Source organism: Danio rerio, chromosome 1 (assembly GCF_049306965.1).
Source record: "Danio rerio strain Tuebingen ecotype United States chromosome 1, GRCz12tu, whole genome shotgun sequence".
NCBI lineage: Eukaryota > Metazoa > Chordata > Actinopteri > Cypriniformes > Danionidae > Danio > Danio rerio.
This window is the reverse complement of record NC_133176.1, coordinates 60,952,501-60,967,872: the sequence shown is the minus strand read 5'-3', so window position 1 is coordinate 60,967,872 and position 15,372 is coordinate 60,952,501. Positions and strand designations below refer to the sequence as shown.

Genomic DNA, 15,372 nt, shown 5'->3' with positions numbered 1-15,372 from the left:
CTGTAGTCTCATTTCTGAACACATTTCTGCATCATCATATGTCTGTGCATGTCTCAGTATTAGTACATAACATCTACACGAGTTGTAGACTATTTACATTTATTTGATTTCAATGTATAAACACACGGAATCAATGCATGAACGATAAATGTTTAGTTAATGCAATAATCAACAATAGACATTATATGTGACTGCAGAAGCAGTTGTTGCACAGGTGTACAGTTGAAGTCAGAATTATTAGTACCCTCTTTGAGTTTTCTTTTCTTTTTTCTTTTTTTATATTTTCTAAATGATGTTTAACAGATCAAGGAAATTTTCACAGTATGTCTGATAATATTTTTTCTTCTGGAGAAAGTCTTATTTGTTTCATTTCAGCTAGAATAAAAGCAGTTTTTAATTTTTTAAACACCATTTTAAGGTCAATATTATTCGCCCCTTTTTTTTTTTTTGACAATCTACAGAGCAAACCATCGTTACACAATAACTTGCCTAATTACCCTAACCTGCCTAGTTAACCTAATTAACCTAGTTAAGCCTTTAAATGTCACTTTAAGCTGTACAGAAGTGTCTTGAAGAATATCTAGTTAAATCTTATTTACCGTAATCATGGCAAAGATAAAACAAATAATTTATTAGAAATTAGTTATTAACTGAAGTTAAATATATTAAACTAATTTTGAGTGGAGTACGCAGTCATGATTGACCCAGCTGGCTCATATTAGCTAATCACGATCCTCCAATCAAAGGCAGTGGCGTGGCGCAAAATGCGGAGGCCCCCCTGCTGGGATCACTGATGGGGCCACCAGTTTTCAAGGGGGGGGGGGCAGAGCCAGAGATATACACATATATACATATGTCTATGATCGGGAGTGTAAAAAAACTTAATCTTACCTATGAAATGTTCTGCCTTTGTGCTTTGTTTTCTTTCTTTGCTCGTTACTACACCCGTAGACAGCGCTAAAGTCCAGCATCTTCACGTAATAACACTGTCTTGACTAGTGCGGTTGAATGACATTTGTCCTGGGAGCACTGTACCAATGTGGCGGCGCTATTGACGCATGTTCAGTGTCCCTATACAATATCTAGTGTATATATCTATGTCACAAATTGAGGAGCGGGGAAAGGAGGCGGAGTGGAGCGACAACGCGGGGAATCCTTCACAAACTGAGGAGCGATCACAAACCGAAAGCGGCGAGAGCGTCAAAGTAGCCAGAAGTCATTCATTTTTTAACGAGAACCGGCGGTGAGAAACAGCGGCGTGTCTTCATTGGCTATGACGCGGTTCGGCGTCAAGCAATCAGAATGAAGTAGTCGACCGCTTGAGAGGTGTTCAGAGAACACAGACCTGTGAACTTTGGTTCCGTCCACAGCTGTTCCCAAGAGTTTGATTATTGCGGTTCCTGGATTTTCAATTATTGAAAATCGCGACGACGTGGGGCCCCCTAATCACGCGGGGCCCCCACGCGGTGCGTGCCTTGCGGGTCCGTCCGCTACGCCACTGATCAAAGGATCCTAAAACTTGAATAGGCTGCAATACATTTGTCAGGTAGTGTACAGATGTGAACAAAAATGTTGGTACAATTATTAGTTTACTTATGAGCTTTCAGATCATACATGATTTTTTCGTGGTCACATGTTAATATTTTCTTAACATTAGTCAACATTTGCCGGCAGCTAGCTCTCTGCAACGCTCACATGGTCGCCCACTGAAGCTAAGCACGGCTGCGCCTGGTCAGTACCTGGATGGGAGACCACATGGGAAAGCTAGGTTGCTGCCAGAAGTGGTGTTAGTGAGGCCAGCAGGGGGCGCTCAACCTGCGGTCTGTGTGGGTCCTAATGCCCCAGTATAGTGACGGGGACGCTATACTGCTAAGTGAGCGCCGTCTTCAGATGAAGTTAAACCGAGGTCCTGACTCTCTGAGGTCGTCAAAAATCCCATGTCCATCATGGCCTCCTAACCAATTCAATATTCAATTGGCTTCATCACTGTCTCCTCTCCACCAATCAGCTGGTGTGTGGTGTGTGGTCTGGCACAAAATGATCCCCCCATTGTGTTAAGCGCTTTGAGTGCCCAGAAAAGCACTATATAAATGTAAGGAATTATTATTATTATTATTAAAGTAATGTTAATCAAGATTCAAAAATATTGATACATTTTAAAAGTAACATAAGCTAAAATTATGTAACACTTTATATGTGTTTAACATTGTTAGTTAATTAATGTAAGCTAAAACAAAATTACCCTTGCATAGTTTAATAAGGTAAATTATTGCAAAAAAAAAAAAATGAAGAAAAATAAGGACTGTCTGAAATCTCAGAGTTGTGTTGTTAGTCAATGGTTTGATAAATTGACTCTTGCACCAAATTGGGGTTCATTTCTGTGTAGGCTGGATCCAGATTCTGTAGTGGATCTACATAGCAGGCATCTGTTTCCATTTCTACATATACATGTCTCTGAAAGTCCTTGCCAATCGTACAGTTATCCGTAAGGGAGTCTGGAAGACCAACTGGGACCATTTTCACATATTCCTCCTGCAAAAACAAAACATTCTTAATAGTAAACTTCAAAATCTACCTCAGTATCACTAGCTGTGTTTCCATCCATATTTTGATGCACATTTTGGAATGTCACATAAAAAATGTGTAATGGAAATTCTAAGATGCGCTTAAATTTTGAAAATGCACAAATGAGTGGGATAAACGATTTTATTTGATAAGTAAATATGTGCATAACTCGCTCTGTATGCTGTGATGTAGCTTTTGTCTGATGATGGTCATATATAATCGTGTGTTTGAGGGTCTTTGTGTCATTAATGTTGGTTCCAGATCTCCATGTTTCCAGCTTTCCATTACTGCAGATCTGAACTGTTGTTCTGCTAAATGTAAATGCCTCAGCCCATCATTACAGTGCTTCAATATTATTATGGTGGCTTGAGGAAGCCAAAACACTGACATACAACTTAAACTTATTATTCTTCCGTCCTCTTAGACTTTTTAAAGAACCATCTCCTCCTAGACCTTTGATATTCCAACCACCAAACTAACTCCACACCTCCAAACTATACTTAATTAAGTTGCAATATCTTTTCCAACTGATCTTACTTAAGGGTATCCGAAAACTGTCCTGGAAATTTCACAAAAGCCCCATTGACTTAACATTGGACCAAACTTTGTGACCTCATAACTCTCCGCCAGACTGTCATACACTTAAAAACAATTGCCGTCATACACCGCCAGACTGTCATAGACTTAAGGGTTGGGGTCATTTAACTCAGACTTCTAATCTGCCAATCAATGATGACCTTTCAACTTAATAGCCACATCCTAGCAACCACTTATTGCACCATAGCAACTATCCCATAGACTTCCATTATAAAGGAACTGCCATTGACTTTACATTGGACATGCTAACAACATACCAATTCATAAAAGAAACATACTAACAAGCATAATAACACACTAATAATACCAGAAACATATGAACAGCATGGCAATCTATACTACAAACATACTAATTATACTAGCAACATGCTAATTCATAATAAATGTATGCCTACAGAATGCTAGTCTATACTGGAAAAACATACTGGCAACATGCTAATTCATACTAGAACCATGCTTTAAATAAGCTAATTTATGCTAGAAACCTGTCAGCAACTTGCTAATTCATACTAGAACCATGCTAAAAGCAAGCTAATTTATGCTAGAAACATGTTAGCAACATGCTAATTCATACTAGAACCATGTTAATTTGTTAGCAACTGCCTAACAACTACTCAGAACACCTTAGCAACTACCTAGCAACACCTTAGCAACCCCCTAGCAACACCTTAGCAACTTCTCAGATCACCCCCAGCAGCCACCTAGCAATGCCTTAGCAACCAACCAGCAAAACCTTAGCAATGACCTAGAACAACTCAGAACACTCTAGCAACCACCTAGCAACACCTTAGCAATGACCTAGAACGCCTAAGCAACCACCTAGAAATGCCTTAACAACCACCTAGCAACCAATCAGAATACCCTTGCAGCACCTTATCAACTACCTAGAACACCTTAGTAACATCTAAGCAACCACCTAGCAACCAATCATAACACCTTAGCAACACCATACCAATTACCTATAACACCTTAGCAACCACCTAGCAACACCTTAGCAACAACCTAGAACACCTAAGCAACCACCTAGCAACAACTTAGCAACAACCTAGAACACCTTAGCAACTAATCAGAGCGCCTTAGCAACCACATAAAACACTACATAGCGACCGCCTAGCAACACCTTAAAAACCATTCAAAGCACCCTAGCAACGCCTTAGCAACCACCTAACAACCATTCAGAACACTTTAGCAACCACTTAGCAATACCTTAACAACAACCTAGAACACCTTAGCAACATCTAAGCAACCAATCAGAGCACCCTTGCAACACCTTAGCAACAACCTAGAACAGTTAGCAACCACCTAGCAACACCTTAGCAACCACTAGGAGCACCCTAGCAAACACATAAAACATCACATAGAAAACACCTAGCAATACCTTAACAACCATTCAAAGCACCCTAGCAAGGCCTTAGCAACCACCTAGCAACCACTCAGAACCCCCTATCAGCAGCCTAGCAAGAAACATGTGGATCCATATTAGAAACATGCTAACCTATATGTACTCATAACTGTTTCAAACTCTTTAAAAACTACTTCAGTTATTTAAACTACTTCAAACGTTCAAACTCTGCTTTCTCAAGCCACCACCAAGTTTGTCTATGAATTTTTACTTTTATTCTTCTATTAATATTTTTTCCAGAACTTTCTTGAGCATCTGTCTGCAGTCCCAAAGAGCGTCTCACACCTACAAAAGCCACCAAATTCATTGCGTTCATTGCATTTCGTCTTCTGAGGCGCAACTCATTTATTAGAGAAGAAAAACACCACAGTGGCAAATCCCAATGCGTCAAACTACACTTCTCTCAGCAAGATCTGAGCAGGTTTAAATGATAATATTGTTCTCTTTTGTTTCCCATAGTCTGGAAATGCTGCTTTGTTCATTAATGTTTCATGCAATATTCCAGTTTTGCACATAAATGTAACTCACATCTTTGAATGGAAACATATCTTAAGCAGTAACACGTGTGAATCCTACATATGTGATTATTTACAAACTTACAGTAACTTGAGCTGATGTATTCCTCATGTGGTAAGGCGCAGAAGCTGGAGCATAAAAAAAGGAGATGATAAATCTATTAATAAATATTGTGTAGAAAGACTCATGAAGTTGTCTCACCTGACCGCTTGCAGACGCTAGACGATTTCAACAGTTTAAACAGACTGAACGGACACACCAGCAGAAATGTGCAAGCACACACCACCATCAGCACTGTCATCAAGCTGAGGTGGGGTTCTGTGGGGAAAAAAGAGAAACGAGCTGATAAAACACCTGATTAAAAACACTCTTCATTTATACAAAAGAAAGAAACTGAGAGAGGAAGGGAAACTATCTATTTTCTGTGTAGAGATATTTGCAGAACTGGTGTCATCAGAGTTATAATAAACACTAGCCCAAACATGCTCAGAACCGCTAAGAGGAATATGAAAAATCAGGACTCACAGGACTGTCAGAACTAGTAAACAAATAGATACAAGCTAAGTCTAGATGCATTTAAAAAGAAATCGATTCTTAAAGAACAAAACGGATGAACAAGTGAAAGACAATCAGATCAAATGCCACAACTGATAGGACAGAACATTTGAAATGAATAAAACAGATGAAAAACCCTGTAATACCTGTAGTACCTGTATTGGCCTTGTTCTGTGGTGTGATATATGCAGGGATATTTGTGTTGTGGACATCAACTGAAACACAACATTTAAAAATTAATCAATATATATGAAAAAATAAAATATACACTGCCTTCTAAAAGGCAGCCCCCCTAAAAAGACTATGGTTTTAACTGATTGACTAGTCAGATTTGAGAAGTGTTTTGTTCAGTTCAAGGCTGGTTTTAGCTGCTTTAAGCTGGATATAACTGGTTTTGACTGATCATTTTATTGCTGTAAGGGGTGGGTTTAGGCTTGAAGGTGTACACAATAATAATTAAAAACAAAAAACAAAAAAAAAACACAAACAAACACAAACTATAAATCACATAACCATCAGATCTAGCGACCTAGGTTTACTATACTGGCCTCGATCTAGTAGACTGGATCTAGTGCTCTGGATTAGGTGCCATGATTTAATGTTATGGACCTTGTGGCTTGGATCTATAGTGGCTTGGATTTGGTGGACTTGATCTAGTGGCCTGGGTCTAGTGGGCTGGGTCTACTGGCCTGGATCTATTAGACTGGATGTAGTGGCCTGCATCTAGTGGTCTGGATTCTTGTGGCCTGGATCCTTGTGGCCTAGATTTAGTGGCCATGATTTAATGTTTTGGACCTAGTGGCTTGGATCTAGTGGCTTGGATTTAGTGGTCTTGATATAGTGACCTGGGTATAGCACCTTGGGTCTAAGCTTGGATCCAGTGGCCTGAATCTGGTGGTCTGGATACTTTTGGCCTGGATTTAGTGGCCATGATTTAATGGCCTGGATCTGGTAATCTGAATTTAGTGGTCTAGATCTAGTGGCCATGATTTAATGTTCTGGACCAAATGGCCTGGATCTGGTAATCTAAATTTAGTGGTCTAGATCTATTGGCCATGATTTAATGGTCTTGTCCTAGTGGCCTGGATCTAGTGGCCTTAATCTAGTGGCTAGGATTCAGTGGTCTTGATCTAGTGCAGGGGTCACTAATCTCAGTCCTGAAGGGCTGGTGTCCCTGCAGGATTTAGCTCCAACTTGCCTCAACACACCTGCCTGGATGTTTCAAGTATACCTAACAAGACCTTGATTAGCTTGTTCAGGTGTGTTTGATTAGGGTTGGAGCTAAAATCTGCAGGAGACCGGCCCTCCAGGAACAAGTTTGGTGACCACTGATCTAGTGGCTTGGAATTCATGTTCTAGACCCAATGGCCTGGATCTAGTGGTTTGGATCTAGTGGCCTTAATCTAGTGGCTTGAATCTATTGGCTTTGATTTAGTGGTCTTGATATAATGATCTGGGTCTAGTGCCCTGGGTCTATTAGAACTGATCTAGTGGCCTGAATATGGTGGTCTGGATACTTGTGGCCTGGAATTAGTGGCCATGATTTAATGGTCTGAACCTAGTGGCCTGGATCTGGTAATCTGGATTTAGTGGTCTAGATCTAGTGGCCATGATTTAATGGTCTGGACCTAGTGGCCTGTATCAAGTGGCTTAGATCTAGTGGTCTTAATCTAGTGGCTTGGATTCAGTGATCTTGATTTAGTGGCTTGGACTTTGTGTTCTAGACCCAGTGATTTGAAGCTAGTGGTCTCGATCTAGCAGTTTGAAAATCGAGACCTGGATCTAGTGGCATGGATCTAGTAGCCTGGTACTAGTGATCCCGATTTAGTGGCTTGGATCTCGTGGTCTGGATCCAGTGGTCTGAAACTTGAGAGGGTATGCGGGCCTGGAACTGGATAAATTTCACCTGACCAGCTAAAACCAGCCTGAAAGTGGCTAAAACCCCTTTAAAACTCGCCTGATCGACCAGCTAAACCACCCAGCTTGTGTTGGTTTAAGCAGCTTTGCTTTTCAGCACGGAAAAAAGAAATTGTAACAGTTCACAGTCCCTCTGATTTACTCAGGTACCTGTTGACGGTGTTGTAAGTCTCTGTGATGGTGTTGTGAGTCTCTGTGGTGGTGTCGTGGTTTTCTGCACTTCAGCTGTGCAGAAATGTGAAACTTTCACTATTTTTTCCTCTAAGCCACATGACTTCTGCATTCAACAATGTGTGAAGCAATGTTTAGGCTATATCTCAAAGACTGTCTCTCACCTCTCATTACAGTCAGCTGTATTTCAGTCTCAGGATCAGGCCACAGTGTCACATCCACGGCCACGATGTACAAGCCGGAATCTTCCACTGTCAAATTCAAGATGGTGGTGGTAATTAGGTGTGTGGATGTGTTGTCGAAAATAGCGAATCTCCCGTGTGTTGTCCAACGGTTGGATTCAGAAGTCTCCACCAGTTTCTCACAGAAGTAACCTGATCTGCTGAAGTACTTGCTGTTTGTCTCCAAGCTTTCTAGGTAGCTGGTGCTAAATGTAATGCTTTTCCCCTCATATTCAGTAATAGCACGGCTAATTTTTGGTAGAAAAGCTGGAAATGAAAAACATTTGGGAAATATTAGTTCTATACTGTTCAGTCGTGATCTTTCAACTATACTTCGAAGTTTGACATGCAAACTATTCATTTTTCTTTCTTGTCGGCTTAGCCCCTTTATTAATCCGTGGTCGTCACAGCGGAATTAACCGCCAACTTTTCCAGCAAGTTTTTACGTAGCGGATGCCCTTCCAGCGGCAACCCATCCCTGGGAAACATCCACCCACACATTCACACACACACTCATACACTACGAATGTAGCCTACCCAATTCACCTGTACCGCATGTCTTTGGACTGTAGGGGAAACCGGAGCACCGGGAGGAAACCTACGCGAACGCAGGGAGAACATGCAAACTCCACACAGAAACGCCAACTGAGCCGAGGCTCCACCCAGTGACCTTCTCGCTGTCGCTAGGCCACTAAATCCAGATTACTAGATCCAGGCCACTAGGTTCAGACCATTAAATCATGGCCACTAAATCCAGGCCACTAAATACAGACCACTAAATCTAGGCCACAACACTCAAGAAATCTGTTTCTGGAATGAACCGCTAACTATTTCAGCATGTTTTTACACAGGGGATGCCCTTCCAGCTGCTATACCCAGAACTGGGAAACACAGTAAAGTGATGGTACTCGCCTGTACAGATGAAGAAGCACAAGACTGTCCACTTAACTGTCCACATGATGAATGGTTTCAACCAAAGAGTTCAAGCATAAATCAGTGCGTGTTTGTCTGAGTCTGTCTGTTTTCTCTTTCACTTCCTTATGTTTTGGGGTTGAGAATCATCTCCAATAGAAATAAGACGGCATTTGTTTTGGCCAATTCCAGGCTGGTTTAATCTGGTAATGTCCAGCTGCAGACCCACATATTTCAGGACACACTATATTGAATATGGCCTGGATCTAGCAGTCTAGATCTAGTGTTCCTGATCTAGTGGTCTTGATCTAGTGACCTGAACCTAGTTGCCTGGATCTCCTGGTCTTAATCTAGGGGTCTGCATTAAAAGCTCTGAATCTACTGGCCTTGATCTAGTGGTCATAAACTAGTGGTACTGATCTATTGAACCTGGATCTATTGGTCTTGACCTAGTGGACTGGATCTAATGATCTGCGTCTATTAGACTGGATCTAGTGTTCTGGATCTGGTGGTCTGGATTTTTGTGGCCATGAACTAGTGGACCTAGTGGCTTGGATTTAGTGGTCTGGATCTAGTGGTCTGGATCTACTGGCTTGGATCTAATGTTCTGGATCTAGCTTGGACTTGTTTATGCTGTTTTTTGTTCAGCAGGGAAAATAGTTTTGCAACAGTTAAAAATCCCTTGGGTTTAGTATGGTACCTTTTGAAGGTGTTGCGAGTCTCTGTGATGTTGTTGCAAGTCTCAGTGATGGTGTTGCAAATCTCTGTGATGGTGTTGTGAGTCCCTGTGGTGTTGTTGTGAGTCTCTGTCGTGGTGTTGTGGTTTTCTGAGCTTTAGCTGTGCAGAAAGGTAAAACTTTAATTATTTTTTCCTCTAAGCCACATGACTTCTGCATTCGACAATGTGTGAAACAATGCTTAGGCTACATGTCAAAGACTGTCTCTCACCTCTCATTACAGTCAGCTGTATTTCAGCATCATAATCAGGCAGCAGTGTCACATCCACACCCACAGTGTACGAGCCGGAATCTTCCATGGTCAAATTCAAGATGGTGGCGATGATTACGTGCGCGGATGTGTTGTCGAAAATAGCGAATCTGCCATGTGTTGTCCATCGGTTAGATTCAGAAGTCTCTACTAGTTTCTCAGAGAAGAATGTGTCTGATCTGCTGAAGTACTTGCTGTTTGTCTCAAAGCCCTCTGTGTAGCTGGTGCGAAATGTAATGCTTTTGCCCTCATATTCAGTGATAGCAATGCTACTAATTTTTGGTAGAAAAGCTGGAAATGAAAAACATTTGGGAAATATTAATTCTATACTGTTCTGTTGTGATTTGTGTCAACTATACTTCGTTTTTGAAATGCAAACTAGTGAATTTAAACCCTACTATGGAAAAAAAAAAGAGAGACCACTCAAAAAAAATCAGTTTCCATGGGTTTACTGGATTTTTAGATTAATTTATTCATTCAATAATTTTCCTTCAGCTTAGTCTCTATTTTAGAGGTTGCCACAATATAATGAACCACTTACAATTCTGGCATATGTTTTATGCAGTGGATAATCTTCCAGCCGCAACCCAGTACTAGAAAACACCCATTCACACATTCGAACACTTGTACACTACGGACATTTTAGTTTATTCAATTCGCCTATAATGCATGTGTTTAGACTGTGGGGGAAACCAGAGCAACTGGAGGAAACCCACGACAACACGGGGAGAACATGCAAATTCTACAAAGAAATGTTACCTGACCCAGCCAGGACTCAAACCAGTGACCTTCTTACTGTGAGGCAACAGTGCTAACCACTGAGCCACTGTGCTGTTGAGCATTTTTTCCATAAAAAAAAAAAAAAATATTCATAACTTTTTTTTATGTCCTGGGTGGGTTTTTGCACATAGAAATATATAATGTTGAATCATTATGTAAAAATATTAATTTCATAATTATTCTGAAGTATAAACATGATTTAGCAGTGGTATTGTGTTGTCTAAAACTGAAAATAAGCATGTATGAAAGCATGCGTTTTTATTTAATTTATTTATTTATTTATTTATTTATTTATTTATTTTTTACAAAAAGGCTCTAAATGACAATTTTTGCACAAAAAAACATTCAAAACAAATGACTTTAACATTCAAAACAAAAGCAAATAGTCTAAATATAGTTTTAAATGTACATATTAAATACAGCAATAGTAAATATTAAAATCACAGTGTTTTCAGACGCTCTCTTACTCTGTCAACCAAATAAAGAGACTCAATTTATATAATAAATACATATTTTGTAACATCACTATACCGTTTTTAAACCATTATTAATTTATAGTTCATTAAATCAGAGCGAATAGTTTCTGAAGCTGAATTGGAGAAGCTCCTGTTTTACAGTAAAGCGACGACACTCACCTGTGCAGATGCAGAAGCACACCACTGTACACTGAACTGTCCACATGATGAATGAGTTCTAACCAAAGAGTTCAAAGCATAAATCCGTGCGTGTCTGTCTGCGTCTGTCTAATTTCTCTTTCACTTCCTTATGTTTTTGGGGTTGAGAATCATCTCAAATAGAAATAAGACGGCATCTGTACTCTGTAAAAAGCGATCAGTTACTTGACTTTAAACACATTAATGTGAGTAAACGTGTTGCCTTAAAACGACAAGTTGGCTTTACTTAAAGTGAGTTTGTAACTTGAAACTGCTAAGCTTTTTAACTTAATTTTGGTAATTATGCGCCAAGTTTGTTTACATAATCACTTTAAGGCAACTGTTCAGATCCTTTTTTTAAGTAAAGTTAACTAATCAATGTTTTACAGTTTACAGGTAATTTAATCAGCCTCTTCGATTTTATAAGTATATTATAAATAATATTCAATTTCTATCATGTATATGCGTTTTAAGAAGTACAGGTTTATATATAAACAATACAAATACATGTAAAGTTGTATATCGAATATGTAAAGTTGGTAACACATAATGCTGGATAAATGTATATCTACTTTTCAAAAGATGTCTAGATATGTACTATCATATTTAGTGGTTTACTGTGAGTTCCTGACTGGCTGGTGTTGTTTTTGTTTCATAATTAATCAGAAATGTACTACACGTTTAGTCACTTTTGACCAGCAGGAGGCGCCATAAGGACGATTTTTGACATCTAAATTTATCTTTAAAATAAGATATGCTTATTATTTGTATAAACTAGAGTAAGAACGTATTTTATTTATTTTCCTGAAAATCAAATAAAATATACCAGAGTATAGCCTATGCAAATTAGGTGAGAAACTGAGCGTACAATACTAATAGTGTACTTCAATGGAAAGTCACTGTGCATGTTTGATTTCTGTACAAAAGTTAATGACTGAGATACCACCTGAACATTATGTGATTATATTTTACATATGAAATAACATTGGAACGGGTTGTTCATTTTGATGCATTTATCATTTATTTTGTACAATACAAAAATTTTGATGCAAAAATTGTGAATTGTTATAGTCATCATAGAAAACTGTGATTCAGAGTTTAATTAGGCCTGTCATGATGATTAAATGCGGTCTAATTGTAGTTATTCAATCAGTTGATGGGTTGCAGCTGGACGAGCATCCACTGCATAAAACATGTGCTGGATGAGTTGGCGGTTCATTCCACTGTGGCGACACCTGATAAAAAAGGGACTAAGCTGAAAAGAGAATGAACGAATGAATAACTCTAACAGCTCTAGATTTAGAATAACTCTAAATCTAACAGCAGTTGTTTCTGATGACTAGTGCTGCAGTTCCTTTAATACCCACAAGGGGAGGCATATTCAAATACTGAGGCACCTTTCGAATGCACGCTTTTTGTTTTCACTTTCACTTTTACATTTGTGGAAGAGAGTATTTTACTTTGTCATTTTGTGTTTTAGGCCAGTTTGTTGTGATTGTTTATAACATTTTCAGCAAGTTCAAAACGGTATACATCTTTTAATAAACCACATTACACTATAGAGTGCCCTAAAAAAGGTTAAATAATTTATTTTGAAGAGCATTGGAGTCCTGAGCTAGACTTTATAAACAGACTTAATGTTTATTTTTGGATCACATCTCTTTAAACTCACTGCAGAATGGAGGATTTGTGTACATCAGGTTTTCATTACTTTTCAGAATTGTGCTGTTTTTTTTTTTTTTTTTTTTTTTTAGTTTAGTTTATTTGTTTACAGGGTCAATGCACATTAATAAACATTACTGTAAAATGTGCCAGAATTAGCCAAGAATGGCTATTTTTCATCCGTAGACCATTTACAGACTGTTAAAAAGTCACACCTAAAATAGAAGCACAACATTAAACATTAAATACACTTTCATAAGAAATACAGTTAAAAAAGTAAAGAAAAGAAAAGAAGAAAAGAAAAAAAAAGAACAGACTGATGGGAGCAGAGGACAAAAAGGCAAAGACAACAGTACAAATGTGTCAAGAATACTAATGCTGACAATGCTGGTTTGTCAATAACCAATTTCTAACATGAGACTGAAAAGAACGAAAAGTGCATGATCTTCTAATTGTTGGTGGGATGGAGTTCCATTCCCTAGCAGCTCTCACTGAAAATACACATTGACTGAATTTGCTTTTTTTGAGAGGAATAATGCAGTCTTCTCTGTCACCTCTAGTAGTTCGGTGAGCAGTCGTTCTAATATTTATAAACTGATTTAATGGTGAAGTCGGGTTATGTAAAGTCTTAAACATTAAACAGATATGTACATATGTAATTAAATTTTCCCAACTAAGCAGGTTGTATTTTTTTAATATTAAACAATGGTGATATTGAACTGATTTCTTATCAAGGATTTTTATGGATTGTTTGTATAAAGATTTAAGTGGCTTCAGAGTAGTGATGCTGGCTTGGGACCAAGTGGTTAAACAATAAGTGATGTGAGAAATGATCATGGAGTGATAATAGATTAGAGCAGCCTCACATGACATCTGATCACGAATAAATCTAAAATTTGCTAAACTGAATCTGACCCGGTTATTGTTTGTTTGTTTCTTTCTTTTGTCAATTGCTGCTATAAAATGATGTGAGTGTGTTTAAGATCTGCTCAGCTGAAGTATTGTGGTTTTTGTGCTTGAGAACTTGAAACAAACCAAAAACACACACAAGAAACCGATCAAACACACATCAAAGACACCCTCATCATCATCACCAACCTCCAGTGAATCTGAGTGTGTGTGTGTGTGTGTGTGTGTGTGTGTGTGTGTGTGTGTGTGTGTGTGTGTGTGTGTGTGTGTGTGTGTGTGTGTGTGTGTGTGTTGTAATCTCACTGCCAGGTTCTTCCGCTGGTTTCTCTGTGGTTTGCTCTTGTGAAAGTTCTGCACTAAAATCAAAACTGAAAGGCGTTTAGTTCATGCTGGCAGAAGGAAATCTCTGCTGGCACTGCTCTCGTGTGTCAGTTGAGTTCATCTTTATTTCTCTAGCGCTTTTACAAAGTAGATTGTCAAAGCAGCTTCACATGAAAGATTATAGTAAATGTAAACCGTGTCAGTCCAGTTTTCAGAGTTGCAGTTCGGTTTAGTTCAGTTCAGTGTGGTTTAATATTCACTGCTGAGAGTGCAAACACTGAAGAGTAATCCATCGATGAGCAGCTCTACAAGTCCTGTGGTCATTCTGAGAAGACACCAAGTGATGATGCCTCACAAATCAACATAAAACTCTACAGTCAGTGTTTATGCTGACAGACTATAATCTCAATAACAACAGTTAAAGGGTTAATAATAAATAAACACTCTGAAATGAGGAATAAAATCGGTCACATGGGCTGAAACTTCCCAAAAGATAGACTTTTGTACCATATAAATGGACATTAGTTCATTATTATAGTAATATTTGCTGTTTGTGCATTTGTAAACAACATCAGTTTAAAATAAATGTATGCTACATGGAAGTCAAAGGTTTGCAGCATTCTTCAAAATATCTACTTTTGAGTTCAACCAAAGAAAGAAGTTCAAATGTATCTGGTAAGAAAAATGGAGGGTCAGTAAATGATGGCAGAACTGATATTTTTGGATGACCTGTCCCTTTAAGTGAACGCAGATGTAGTAACAGCTCCCTCTTCAGGACAAAGACGGTAAGTGATCATTATCCAGTTTGGCTTGTTAGTTGCTAAATTTAGCTACCTAACTAGTACTAAGTACTCTCTATTAAATGTGCTAGTTTAGTTTGCCAAAATGCATTAAAAATTAAACAAACTATATATCAAAAATATGACTACACTCATATGCATGTTGAGTTGTTGTGACCCGCTATTGGGTCAAATATGGACAAATCCAGTGTTGATAGTTTCAATTAAATATCAAAAAACTTTTTAACCTATATTTGACCCAGTATTGTTGGGGGCACATGTTTATTTTTAATATTTTGATCATTTTAAGTGTATTTTTATTTACTGTATTTTAATTTAATATATTTATTTTGTATTATTTTGATCATTTTAATGTATTTTTATTTACTGTATTTAATTCATATATTTATTTTGATCATTTTTAA

At 38.4% G+C, this 15,372-nt stretch overlaps 2 protein-coding genes across 5 annotated transcripts in view; one reads left to right on the top strand and one right to left on the bottom strand.

The window, feature by feature from the left end:
• sc:d0284 overlaps window positions 1-15,372 on the top strand; it is a 41,013-nt gene that overhangs the window by 12,163 nt on the left and 13,478 nt on the right. The window lies entirely within an intron of this gene.
• LOC137495309 (uncharacterized) lies at window positions 91-11,311 on the bottom strand. 4 transcript variants are annotated; one of them, XM_073907886.1, is made up of 9 exons: window positions 11,259-11,311; window positions 9,805-10,134; window positions 9,557-9,694; window positions 7,888-8,211; window positions 7,703-7,777; window positions 5,782-5,850; window positions 5,282-5,398; window positions 5,165-5,208; window positions 91-2,532 (listed from the first exon to the last, which is right to left on the bottom strand). In XM_073907886.1, exons 1-9 carry the CDS (start codon window positions 11,302-11,304, stop codon window positions 2,329-2,331), a joined length of 1,347 nt encoding a protein of 448 aa, XP_073763987.1. In that variant the 5' UTR covers window positions 11,305-11,311; the 3' UTR covers window positions 91-2,328. The 4 variants fall into 4 exon arrangements, with proteins under 4 accessions (XP_073763987.1, XP_073763991.1, XP_073763996.1 ...); XM_073907890.1 differs by having other exon boundaries at window positions 5,791-5,850; XM_073907895.1 differs by having other exon boundaries at window positions 7,888-7,974.

Bases quoted from the DNA above. Each gene is read 5' to 3' on its own strand.
- LOC137495309 (XM_073907886.1), bottom strand. From the start codon at position 11,304: ATGTGGACAGTTCAGTGTACAGTGGTGTGCTTCTGCATCTGCACAG. The intron at 9,695-9,804 runs GTGAGAGACAGT...CTTTCTGCACAG, and splicing joins ACAGCTGACTGTAATGAGAG to CTAAAGCTCAGAAAACCACA. The intron at 5,399-5,781 runs GTATTACAGGGT...TTTTCCCCACAG, and splicing joins GGCCAATACAGGTACTACAG to AACCCCACCTCAGCTTGATG.